We start from the raw sequence: 13324 nt of genomic DNA on the forward strand, positions 1-13324 counted from the left end.
ATTTAGGGGTATTAATCTAGTTTCCCTGTTTGCATAAATTATTCTCAGAGAATGCATTCACGCATGTACTCGTTAGTTGTTAAACCACAAAAAGAGATGAAAGGAAAAATCACAGGGTAAATAAGGTATGACATAAAGCTCATCTGAATCACTAATGATATCTTGCCCATATAAGATCATGAAAATAAGAGATTTCACGATATTATTTTACAACCAATGTTGATGACGTAATCAAAGTATCCATGGTCCAACTTTAGTTTGGAGAATATTAGACATCTTCATGTCTAGCAATATCTAGTTGCTACAATTTGATTCCAGCAAATATCAAGTGTTTCTATGGAATATCTTATCAGAAGTCTATAATATGGCAAAGATATTTTTGCTGCACTCAAATGGGTAGTGTAACATGCCAAAAAATGAATTTAACAAAGTTCTATTTGCTTCATTTATTCAACATTTCTTTCACAAACAAACACCAATGTTGAGAGACTATTACACAATATGTAAGCATTATGTATTCAGGACAAGCAATAACATTCTTTTACAACAAGAATAATCATTTTTAAGTGGTTATGTTGGGTATCACCACGGAAAAGCCTGAAGAAGAGTCCACTATACTACATACTCTTGAGTAAATCAATTCATTTTCCAACACAGAACATAATGGGGGATCCTTAAAATACTAACTAAAGCAGTCGTGAAAACGATAATAGCTCCATGTGTAGAAAATGGGGAGGAGGTGCTCATTAGACTTAACACCTTCAGTATACCATTTGCTTTCTTTTTTCTTTTTTCTTTTCTTTTTTCTTTTCTGGGAGCCACTGGAGGGCGGAATAATACTGCTTGTTTATGCATTTTTATTACAATGTAAAGAGATTTCACAGGCTACGTTGTTCTTTCAAAAGCACCTCCTACCTGCATATGTAACCACTCTGGGGAAGAACCTCTGCTATAGTCTCTAGTAGCCTGAGAACCAAATGGCAAGCTCGCCGGATCAAATGTTTGCTGACCAAACTGAAACAGAAATTGATGTCTTTTAAGAATCAAGACTACTCAACAAGGATGAAACATAGAATTATAATTGTTTGGCTTTGTTATTGTCAACCAAATATAGAAATTTTCACTCCTGGTTTCTTTAAAGCGCCAGAAGCATTTCATTTATTGGCAAATGAAACAAAAATGTCAACTATGGTATATTGATGTTTGCTTGATTGATTTTTTAGATGAAAACATGAGAAGAAGTGGCACTTTCTTGGTATTGATATCAAAATCATCTTCAGTGTTGTCTTTAAAAACAAAACTCTTTCTTTCTCTTTCTTTTTTAAACCAGGAGGAAAAAAGAGAAAGCTCTTTAAGATTGAAAAGGTCAAGAGTATGACTCAAGAATAGATGCCTTGCATAGCAACAGGTAAAATCATACTGAAAAGAATTATCAGAAGGAAGAATTTCAAAGAAAGGGGATAATAACAAGCTTTCAACAAAATTCGACGTCCCAATATAAAAACCGTTGAAGGCTTACATCTTTAGGAGGAAAAGCTTCAATGCCAGTGTTCAGTCTTGAATTCACTGCTTCAAGCTTCATTGACAAAAACTGTAAAACCCAATAACCAACATCAACTACAAAAACATTATAATTTCATAACTACCAAAATCAGGGTAAAAATTGATACCTCAACTTGACGCTGAAGGGATTGGATATAATTAATTATCTCATCAAGGACCAATGCTTTTCCAATAACCTGAATTAAAGAAAATACAGTAAGGAATGATTTTCAGATGTGCTATCAATATGGTCGCGTTACTAGACAGTAGTATACAATACTAACATCCGAATATGACATTATTCGTTGCTTTTCTGACTGAATTAACATAATTTCCACCCATTTCTTCTTCTTTTTTTCCCATTTCTGATTTATGCACACATATTCCATGAGAGCAGAAAAGAGGTTCAACTGGTAGAAAAACAATACCTTATTACAACCAGGGACCAAATCCTGAAGAATTTTCATCCTTTCACTAATCTTTTCCCTTCTAGCCTGTCACCAGTGAGAAAAATAGTCAATTTTACCCTAATTGCAACAGATCCATAAATTCAATATCTCCTAAAAATTAACAACCACCGCGCCCAAAAAACAAAGGCAAAATTATGATATGACTTATCATTTAATGAACCATCCTTATGGAAGTTTATCATTACAACTACAGAAACAAAAACTGTAGGATTAGAATTACTCTTTCAGCAAGACTGTGGCTATCAGTAGCTTGACCCCTTCTGGCTCGGACGTGGATGTAATCTTGCCTAGGAGGGTCAGGTGGTGGTGTCTGATTATTTTGGTCCGCAGGCTTTCCTGAACTGGCTTCTGCTCCTTCAACCTTCGCGTCACGGCTTTCATTCCTGCTCCCAGACGCTCCTCCTCCTCCTTTAAGCCGTTTTCCATCCCCATCATTCTGCCCAATCCACACAGACACTCACACATGAATTCAATTCTCAATACTTTCACTACACTTAATTCAAACTACATAAACAAATTGCAACTAGATGCAATCAGAAAGTATAACATGAACTATGATTATCATTAGATGCAGATCCATTTTCATTATTTTAACTGAAACAGAGAAAAAAAATACTAACATTGAACATGATTTTTCCATTTAATTCTCTCTTATTAATTCGAGACACAGTAAATTAGTTGTAGTAATTGGATAAACAGAGGCAATAATGAAAATTACCACGGCATTAGGTGCAACATTGCTGGTGGAAACACCCTTAGGGGATTCCTCCTCTGATTCACGCCTCTTCCTACTACCACCGCCACCGCCACCGCCACCGCTGGCCGCCTTCTGTTCTGAAGCAACCGGTCCAGGTTCCCGGTTGGGACCGGCAATGAAATCCCCAAACTGTCCCAAGCCAAACTGCGGCCTCCTGAGCCCCAAGGCGCCGCCTCCAGCAGCGTTGACGGCCTGCGGAAACGGCCAGATCTCCGCCAAGCTAAACGGCACCGTATTGCCTCCCCCATTCCCAAACGAGCCCTCGTTCATCATCGCACCCGGATCCATTTCAAAACCAATCGGGTCACCCGAATCCAAACCAGCAAGAAATCAGCTCAACACCACCATTCACCAAAAAAACTGAAACCTCGCAGGAACAATAGAGTGCTCCTTAAGCACCTTAGAAGCAAACACAACACTCACAGAGAAAAGAAGAGAGAGAGAGAGAGAGAGAGGGGTCTTAGCTTTCGTGCGTGATCTCCTTGGACAGTGGAGAATGGTGCGCGCAGTGTGTTTATATCTCACTCTCTCTTCTCACTTCTCTCACACTCACCTCGGTAGCTGCGCACCAAGTCGCTTCCGCTGAGGTTTCTCGGTCTTCCTTTCCCTGCCGTTCGATTGAACTACCCTCCATAGGGACCCCCTTCATCTCTGCCGTTGATTTGTTTCGTCCAATCAACATCTGCCACGTAAGAGGGGGCTTCCATGGGGCTCGGGATCTGAGAGACTGGGGAAGGGGTGCGCTATAATTAATCATTGTTTTCATTTCGATAACTTTAGTGAGAGGGGTCAATTTGTGATAAAGTTCTTAATAATGATAGTTATGGATTTTTAATTAGGAACTAACACTACTACACTCACTACTACTAAACTATTATTCTTTTTCTTTTTTTTTTCTTTGTAGTCACAAAAGTCAATAAAATTTAGGACTAAAACAAGTTACTAGAGTTTTCTTTTTTTTTAGTTTAATTATTGTGAATTTTTATAAGTGGCTAATATTTAGTTATTCACTATTTTCAATGGACTTACAATGTCTAAGCTATGTTAATTTTCTAATTCGATAATTGTTCAATAAATTTAATTAATATAACATGTAAGATCCATATTTTCTATTAGCTTTAGATTAAATAAAACGAATTGGTAAAATAAAAAAATTGTAGGACTAATTCGTATTCCAATAATGAAATACTCATGATAACTACTATTTTATTTGATTTATATGCTCATCATTCAAATAAAATTGTAGGGCAACTCCTAAATTGTAAAATTAGCATAACTTTTTTTTAAAAAAAAAATTATGGGAAAAGTAGGCGGTGTTTTGGATGAAAATTAAAGAAGGCCCACAAGCTAAACTGGTTCAGTATGGAGTTTGTTTTGATGTTGACACTAATCTTGTCCACTAATGCTGATCCGTTTTGTTTCTTTGGTTCCTCTCAATTTAATTTCTTTTTTTTTTTTCTCTTCCCATGTTTGATGTACCAGGATGTCCCCCACTTTGTTGGATAATAATTCAAGGTCCCATTTCCTAGCTATAATAATTATCAATTAAGTGAAATAACACTACTAAAGACATGGATTAATGAAAGCCAAAAGTAGCACCTTGTTAATATCATCTCCTTTGGCTTCGATTAGATGAACAAACAAAACAAACGGACAGAGAGGGGGTTGTAATTAATAGTAATAGTAATAGTAATTAATTCAAGGGCATTTAGTTAGAGGTATTGTTAACATGTGTCCTAAAATTATTTAATTTTTTTAATATATTGAATATATTAAAAATTTTAAAAAATATTATTATACTATTAAATGTATTCTTATAGCATAAAATAGATAAATTCATTATTAGTTAGTTACCCTCTTTGTGAATTAGTGATGAAAGAATATTAATTAAAGTTTGTTTAACAATTGTTTTAAAATGCCTTTTTGTTTATTATATATTAGTTAAAGTTGTTTCAAAATATTTTTTGGGCTTCTAAAAGTATCTTCAAAATCAACACTGAATAATAATAATAATAATAATAATAATAATAATAATAATAATAATAATAATAATAATAATAATAATAATAATAATAATAATAATAATAATAATAATAATAATAATAAATTTTAGGTTTAATTACTCTGTTGATCTTTATAATTTCGTCAAATTTTTAATTAGGTTCCTATACTTTTTTTTCTTTTAATTGGATTTTTACACTTCTTTTTATTTTATAATTATATCATTTCTAGTGTAAAAAATATTTGAATTAACTGAATATTTTTTCGCAAATTGAAAGTATTCATAATTAAAAACCTAACTAGATCTTTCACCGCATGTATTTAAAAAAAATATTCTGTTTATTTTAGCATTTTTTATATGAAAATTACCTAATTACAAATTAAAAATAGTATAGAGACTTAATTAAAAATAAAAAATATAAAATTTTAATTAAAAATTTAATAAAATTATAAAGACCAACAGAATAATTAAACCTAAATTTTATATATACTACCAAAATTAAAAAATAATATTTGTAATATGATGATGCTTTTAATTTGGTGCACCTTAAAGGAAACTACTACCTTAAGTCCTTAACCACTACCTTAACTAGTTTTAGATTTTTTTTCTTTCAAGCTAGCAACGATGGCAACAAAATAATCGCGTTAGGTCAAGGGCAATATATGCTGTAGAAGAGTGGAGAAGTGGTCCAAACTAGACATGAGCACGTGATCAAGACTATTTTATATCCCACAATACCAAGATAAGTTTCTTAAGAAATTTCATCTCATTTCTAAATTTAATTTATGAAATTATTACAATTTAACATTTTTTCGACTAGCAATCAGTCAGTAATTTTTTAGTTTTTATTTTTTCTCTATAATATAATAACTCAATCTTTTAGCTTTTACTTATTTTATATTTTGTTGATTAGTTATTGAAAAAAAAAATCAAATTTGGTATTCTAGCAGAACCATTTATAGAAGATTCAATACTTTATATATAAGATTAAAAAATTTATTGAATGAGTAGTAGTTCAATCTTAACCAATTGGATGAGTACATTATGTTGGTTTGATTGCATTTAAATTCTGGTAGAGGAGGCCATAAAGGAAAGGGTAGAGAGCTCTGTTTGCGAAAGCTAAAAGGGATTAGTGACACTTTTAAGTGTTAATGATTGTTGCATACTTAATTGATTCTTTCTTTTTCTTTCAAAACTTGAGTTTGTTCTTCTATATATGGAAGAGTAAACAGTTTATAGTAAGCTCATCAAGACTTGCTTTGCTGAAATAACTTTAACTTGATATATAGAATTCTTTTTAGCTTTTAGATATATTTTAGTTTTGTAAGAAATTAGAATAATCATTTAGAAATTTATCATAAAGCAAAATGGATATTGTCACTTTTAAATGATGTTGATCTCCCATGTTGGACATAATACTCTTAAAAAATATTTATAAAGATTTAATAAAACTAAGAGTGATATTATCACTTTATCTAAAATAATGTCCACTTAATTATTCAAGTAGAGTGATAATTAGATTTTTGAGAATTTTAAAAATAATTAAATTTTCAAAAAAAAAATTACTAATTAAGTCCTCCATTATAGTAAATAATGAATATATATATCTTTTTTATTAATGGGTAGCACAAAACGAAATGGATTTGTCCATATATTTTGTTATTTACAATTATGTATGTTCAATGCTGCCACATGAACATAAAAGATATAACTTTAAATAGTGAAATATTTATTATTTTTTGAAATTTTATATAATATTTATTAACTATTTTCTATTTATACGAATCTTATTGGTGAAATTTTTAGAATTAAGCCCGATTTTAGTCTATGAGATTGGTGAATTGTATTGATTTAGTCCATAACTTTTTAATTGCTACAAGTTGGTCTCCCAGATTAAAAAAAGTACACTAATGTAGTTCCTTATGGTAGTGTTTGTTTTCAGGTACTGAGACAGAGACTGAGAGACTGAGACTCAGTATTGTGTTTGTTAGTTCAGAGACTAGTACTAAAATTTCTGTCTCTGTCTCCAAAATTTCAGTATTTCAGTACCTCCAAAAAGTAGGGACACAGGGGACTGAAATTTTTAGAGATGAAAACTGAAACTTTAATAACATTTTATACCTAAAATACTTTCATTTCAATTAATTAATTCCAATTTTACCCTTTGTGCAAATTAAATTAGAGTTTCATTCTTGTTTCAACTCCTGTCTCCCATTTTGCACCAAACAGAATACTGAGATTTATTTCAATCCCTGCCTCTTAGTCTCTGTCTCTCAGTCTCAGTCTTTCTGTCTCTGTCTCTCCACCAAACGCTACCTATATATTTTCCGTCGCCGGAATTCAAATACTGTTAGTAACGTGACTCAAACCTTGCCATACTAAACATATTAAAACGACGTGATACGCGTTTTGGCGCTAAAGAAGGCACTAAACGACGTCATTTTAGGGTTTGAACAATGTTAAAATGTTACACCCCTCCTTTTTGAACAATACTAATTCTTCAAACCCTCAAACGACGCCGTTTAGTGTATTTTTTAGCGCTAAAGAGTGTACAACATCGTTTTAGTATATCCAACATGGAAAGACTCGAGCCATGTCACTAACGACGTTGAGCTCTGACGATGAAAAATATATAAAAAAATTACATTGTGCACTTTTTTTAATCATTCTAAAAATTGTTATCTATATGACGGTCTTTTATAAATAAATATATCACAATAATTAACAGTACATATAAACACTACTATTAAGTTTTACATAATAAATTAATAGAAGGACATCATATATTCATTGTTCATTATCGTGGAGAATCAAATTAATACAAATTTTTTTAATTTACTTAATTCACGGTCGAAATCTTCAAACTAAGGACCTAATTATCAGTTTATCACTTTACTTTAATTATATTATTTTATCTGATGGTCATTCGACAGTTTATGTTAGCTATCAAAAATCTAACATAACACTCCTGTTTATTTTTCCAGACTTAGAATCATCACTATATAACAAATTTACAATAAATTAAACTCGAGATAGGTATAGTTATATAATTGAACTTCTTACTTGTATTTTCTGTGACGTACAAAATCAGTTTTCTATTCTTACTAGCTAGTTAATCACTTTATTTGTGTGGAATAACTTTTGGAAAAAGAATGTTAATTACAAAATATTCATTCATTATTGTCTTTCTGAAAAATGAGATAAAACCATTCTCCAAAATCTCCATCTTTCAAAAATAAACCTAACTCTTTTATATAAATAGTATATGCTCATAAAATTATGCAACACCACTAGAAGCCCAGAAGTAAAGGAACAAGCTAAGAAGGACCACAAAAGTAGGATTAAGAACATATTCTCGATCTTCATTCAGTAGTTTTTTAAAAAATATCTGCAAATATAAAGGCATGAATAATGTGGTGAAATAATATATCATGAAATTATTATAACGATAATATAAAATATACTCCTTTATTAATCACTATAAAGAAAAAAAAACTTATTTCGGGTTAACCTCTTTGGAGAAATTTCAGAGAGAAATCAAGTGAAATAATATATGATAATAAGACACCATATCCAATTCAAAATCTTAAGACATCAAATTAATGAGTCTTTCATCTTATAAACTCCTCACTTTTTCTTACTTTCTTTGATGTGGGACTAACTTCTCGTATTATTTTATTTTGTTGCTTTATTTTCACTTTCTTGATTCTTAATCAGTGTGAGTTGTATAAAAAGGACATCCTCCCGAATTTATCCCAATTATTTACATACATATTACTAGGTTACTAAAAAAGGGTCAACATCTTAGATTTTTCTTAATGCTTTTAACATATAAAAGTCTCAATCGAAGTGTTTTAGATTATGCCTTTAAAAAACTGTTTTTGTTGTTAGTTCCAACTAGTAGAAAATAAAGTAAAAGCAGAAGAGTGAACAATTTATGAAGCACAATTTTCACGTGCTAAAAGTGTTGCATAGAAAGAAAAAAAAAATCAAGGATTTGGCAGCTGGAACTAAGTGAAATTCCCAATTAAATAAAAAAATATATATACCAAATACCCAAAATGGAAATGTAAATGGCTTTATCATGAAAAGGAAGAGTAATACCTAGCTTTTATATTTATATGCCAACAATGAAAAAGACTAAGCTCACCACACAGTCAACATCATGTTTAACCCTTCTTTCACACACTACTACTCACCCAATTGAACACGTTTTCATTCCATATTCACTCAAATTCTTGTTCAATTTTATGTGCTACCCTTTTCTATGATACCAATAGTGGCAATGCAATAAGCAGTTGGAATTCTTGGATGCTATTCTTTTTTTTTTTAATTTACATTATTATTATTATTATGAAGTTAGTTTGTGTGTTAGTATGCACTAGCATTGGAAGGTGACCTAATTTGGTCCCTAGAGTTATTGCAAAAGTACGATTTGATCAAAGTGTGACATTGATTCATGCTCAGGTCACGCCAAATACTTTGCCATATCTAATATCAAATATGGTTAGACATAGATAATAGCCAGAAAGTTACCTCCTTCTCTTACTTTGGATACCACCTCAAAGAAGTCCTATCCGTGCACTTAACAATTTTCAGCACATGTTTCTGACTTCATCCTCCTCATCATTTTATTCCCATGCCTTTCACGCGCTATATATAATACCCCCTTCGGTAAATTATTATTCTCCCATATGCTAATACTAAAATAACAATAATTTTAAAGAGGAAGTATAGAGAGTCAATACATGTACCGTATAATGTATATAATGAGAATTAATTTGTGTAATCAGTTTTAAGTATTTTAAATTCGATATCCGATTCAGTAGGATATCAAATGTTTATTATCTATGGTATCCAGATGGTTATTTTAGATAATATAAGTGTATTGTGTTTGATAAATTTAATAGTATTTTATTTTGGATGTTCATTTTTTAATTGATATTGAATTCGACCAAATAAATAGTCCATTGTACACATTGTACAGATACCCCATTTGCTCTCAGCGAGATTCTATTTTAAATTATTTTAGTGGTAATTAACAAATACAAAATAAAATAAGCAATTGATAATTAGAGAATGTAAAATCAAATAAATTCGAATTGATTTTTTATTATTTTTTAAGTATTTTTGTATTATGACGCTTACAGATCATGAAATTTAACAATTTATTTTTTGGGAAAAAAGGGTTCAAAATCAGCTAACAAGTTGATGACTTTCATATAGAATTATCGGTGACTTTCTTTTATTTAAAATCTATTTTGCTCAAATGATCTTTTGGAGTCAATTTACCCTAAAACATTTCTATCACCAAACTCAATAGTTAAAAAATAATAAGACCATTATATTAGTGTTAAAATAAAGACTACAACACAACAAAATTTAAGAACAATATTATATAATTAGCATAATTTATTATTTTTGTAAGTAATACATTAGTAATATTTAAAAATATTGACTAAGAAAATTGTACGTATTAGACTATTAAACTAAAAATATTGAACTATTAGCTAAAAGTATTGATCAATATAAATTAAAATTGATGGCTCTCAAATTTTTTTTTTAAATTTAAAGATAGCTAGTAGAATAATAGATATTAATACAAAGTACGAGAATTTAGGATATGTTTAAAATAAGTACAATAACTTTGTGCATATTAGATGCGTCATATTTATATAAATCATTATATTTCATTAAGTAAAAATAAAAAATTATTAATATAAAAGAAGAGTATTGATAGACTCTAATAAATACAGAATATCCTAGTACATAAATAAATATTTTTTAATATATAATATTTTAAATGACAATATAATTTTTTATTTTTAAATAAATAAATATAAAATACATAAATACAAAAAATATGAATATTTTTTATTCATTAAAATTAATTATTATGCAATAAAAATGTTATAATATTAAAAAATTATATTAAAATAATATTTTAAATGACAACATAAAAATATAAAATAATTAAATTTTATTTTATATTACTTAAAAAATAATTAGATTATTATATTCAAAATTTATTAACTAACTATTTTTATTAAAAATATTATTATATAATCTAACTTTTTCTCAAAATATTTGTGAAAGGGTAATTAATTAATCAAAGGATCAAAATTTATTTTGAGCACGTTTCAAAATTGGCATTGTGTGTGTGGTTTTTCATTCATGCATGTGCAAAATTTTGAAATAAACTTGGGCAGGGAATTTTCACATTTAACAATGGGGGCCGAATTGAATTATGTGAACACACCATGTGCTATTTTGCTTGAAATGGGAGTGGCCACAATTCGTAGTTCGAACTTCTTTCTATTAACAATTTATGTTTGTGGGGGGAAGAGAGGGGGGGGGGGGGGTTCATATTTAGCTTGGGGGCAAAAATTAAAGCTTTGTGGTATGGCTATGGCTATGACTATGGTGGTGGATATGGCTTTGCATTTATTCTTCTGAAAGATTCTAAGTATAGTCTTCAAGTTTGAGAAGAAGAAAGGTGTCCACAATTATTCATAGCTGGGTACCATCTATATTTGAAGCAAATACACCCATGCAAAAACAATATTATATATGCATGCTACCCTTTTTTGTAATTTCCTTTTCTTTACATTTTTACTTTTGCTGTAATTAACCAATCTTTCTCTCTTGCTTTGTTTTATTATGAAGGACTTAATGTTGACATAGTGGAAGATACAAACATAAGTCTGGTCATGTCAGCTCGCTAACAAAGCCTTTAAATAATTATATTATGATTTCTAACTATGAATGTAAGCAATTATATAACACTTGTATGTCCTTGTTTTTCTTAGGTAATTTAATTTACATTTTGGTGAGTAAAATAGGTTACAAAAATCACTCTTGTATTATTTTGATGCATAATAGCATTATTGTGAATATCATGAGCAGTGTTAAAGAAAATAATTAAGGGAAGTAATTAAATGAAATGTATAAATGTATGGTTGTCTATATCATGAGCAGTATTTGGCAGTTGTGGTATATTATCAATTGATGAATAATGATGAGTGACGTAATGTAGGTTCAATATATATATATTCTTGAAAGAAATTAAAGATGATACCTGATTAGTGTGTGGTGAAGTGAAGTGCTAATGTCTTATCTGTGCCAGCCATATAAGTATCTATTTATCCACTTGAAAAGTGGTATTGATAAGTTAGCTCACTTAGCTGGCATATGCATATATATGTGTGTGTCCTACGTAGCACATACTTAGCTTATAGTGGAGAGCAACCAATAAGACAACATACAAATAATCAAAATTCATATATAACATATATACATTACAAGACAGGGTGTCGTCCTATCTTCTCTTACTTTTCACTTAAACATCCTCCTCCCTCATCATTTTCATTTACCATAGCTGATCAAAATTTAATTGTATATATTATAGAAAATTTTTAAATATTTTAAAAATACTAATGTTTCGGTCATTTTAATTCGTTGAGTTTAATTAATATATATCATTATATTTTTATAACTAAAATTGAGGGTAATTTATAGAAATAAAATGATTGAAAAAAACTTTTACACAAATACAATATTGATAAATTCCAAACGCAAATATAACAAACGCAATTGTATGTAATTCGCTAAACCATGTAGTAAAACCCGATTGCACGTAATCCATTACAGGTTGTCACGGATTACATTGAGGATTTCAATACTCATAAACTGCTACACTCTGTAGCGGTTTATGACCAAATTGTGTTTGTGCATAATCCGCTACACTCTGTAGCGGATTATGAGTAGGGTGGGTGATTATATATACCGCGTGAGGCTATAGCGGAAATTATTTAAAGTAATTTGGAAAGAAAGTTAGAGAGAAAAAGTAGAGAGAAGGGGGAGAAAATTCTTGAGTATTGGAAGAATGGGGGATGAACGGCGGTTGTATCGACTCGACGGCGTTGCTCACGTAGCCGGAACTATCGATGAAGAGGTAAGTGTCTCTATTTTCTTTCAATATTTTAATAACTGTATATTTTATTCAATATTAAGAAAGTAATTTATTAATTAGAAAGATAGAGACTTAGTTTAGCTTTTGGTTTGAAAATAAAAATTTGAAATTTAAACTTTGACATTTAACATCTAATAGTAAAGGTAGAGAAGTAGGATTTTAAGTTGTGGATGGTAAATTAATAATTCTAAAACCCAAGTAGCTTAAGAATAGAAACATAAGCTATAGTTTGGTGATGTCATTGTTAGAAATTAAGCTGATGTTCTTTATTTCTGAAGATGCAGCCAACCCAATGTGTGTATAGCGTTCGTAGGCAACAGAATATGCCGTTACATGACAGGATCATACCTTACTTGGAGAGGGCTGGGTTGTACCACTTGACTAGGCTGAACGCGCATTGGTTCTGGTTAGATGAGCCTCTAGTAAGCGCATTTATCGAGAGGTGGCGGTTTGAGACCCACACTTTTCATATGCCATTCGGAGAGTGTACTATCACACTCCAGGATGTGGCATACCAACTCGGGCTGCATGTGGATGGCCAGGCTGTTTCCGAGTGCGTGACAGACTTCCACCTGCACATC

The 13324-nt window shown here is 30.5% G+C and overlaps 1 protein-coding gene across 1 annotated transcript; it reads right to left on the reverse strand.

Annotated features, from left to right (window-relative positions):
* Nucleotides 1-411: 411 nt before the first annotated feature.
* Nucleotides 412-3269, reverse strand: LOC130967782 (transcription factor BHLH089). Its single transcript, XM_057892790.1, has 6 exons — nucleotides 2731-3269; nucleotides 2233-2448; nucleotides 1971-2036; nucleotides 1671-1739; nucleotides 1520-1591; nucleotides 412-1014 (listed from the first exon to the last, which is right to left on the reverse strand). The coding sequence occupies exons 1-6, from the start codon at nucleotides 3055-3057 to the stop codon at nucleotides 886-888; spliced, it is 879 nt and encodes a 292-aa protein (XP_057748773.1). The 5' UTR covers nucleotides 3058-3269; the 3' UTR covers nucleotides 412-885.
* Nucleotides 3270-13324: the final 10055 nt, after the last annotated feature.

The sequence above is a fragment of the Arachis stenosperma genome, chromosome 3 (assembly GCF_014773155.1).
Source record: "Arachis stenosperma cultivar V10309 chromosome 3, arast.V10309.gnm1.PFL2, whole genome shotgun sequence".
Classification (NCBI taxonomy): domain Eukaryota; kingdom Viridiplantae; phylum Streptophyta; class Magnoliopsida; order Fabales; family Fabaceae; genus Arachis; species Arachis stenosperma.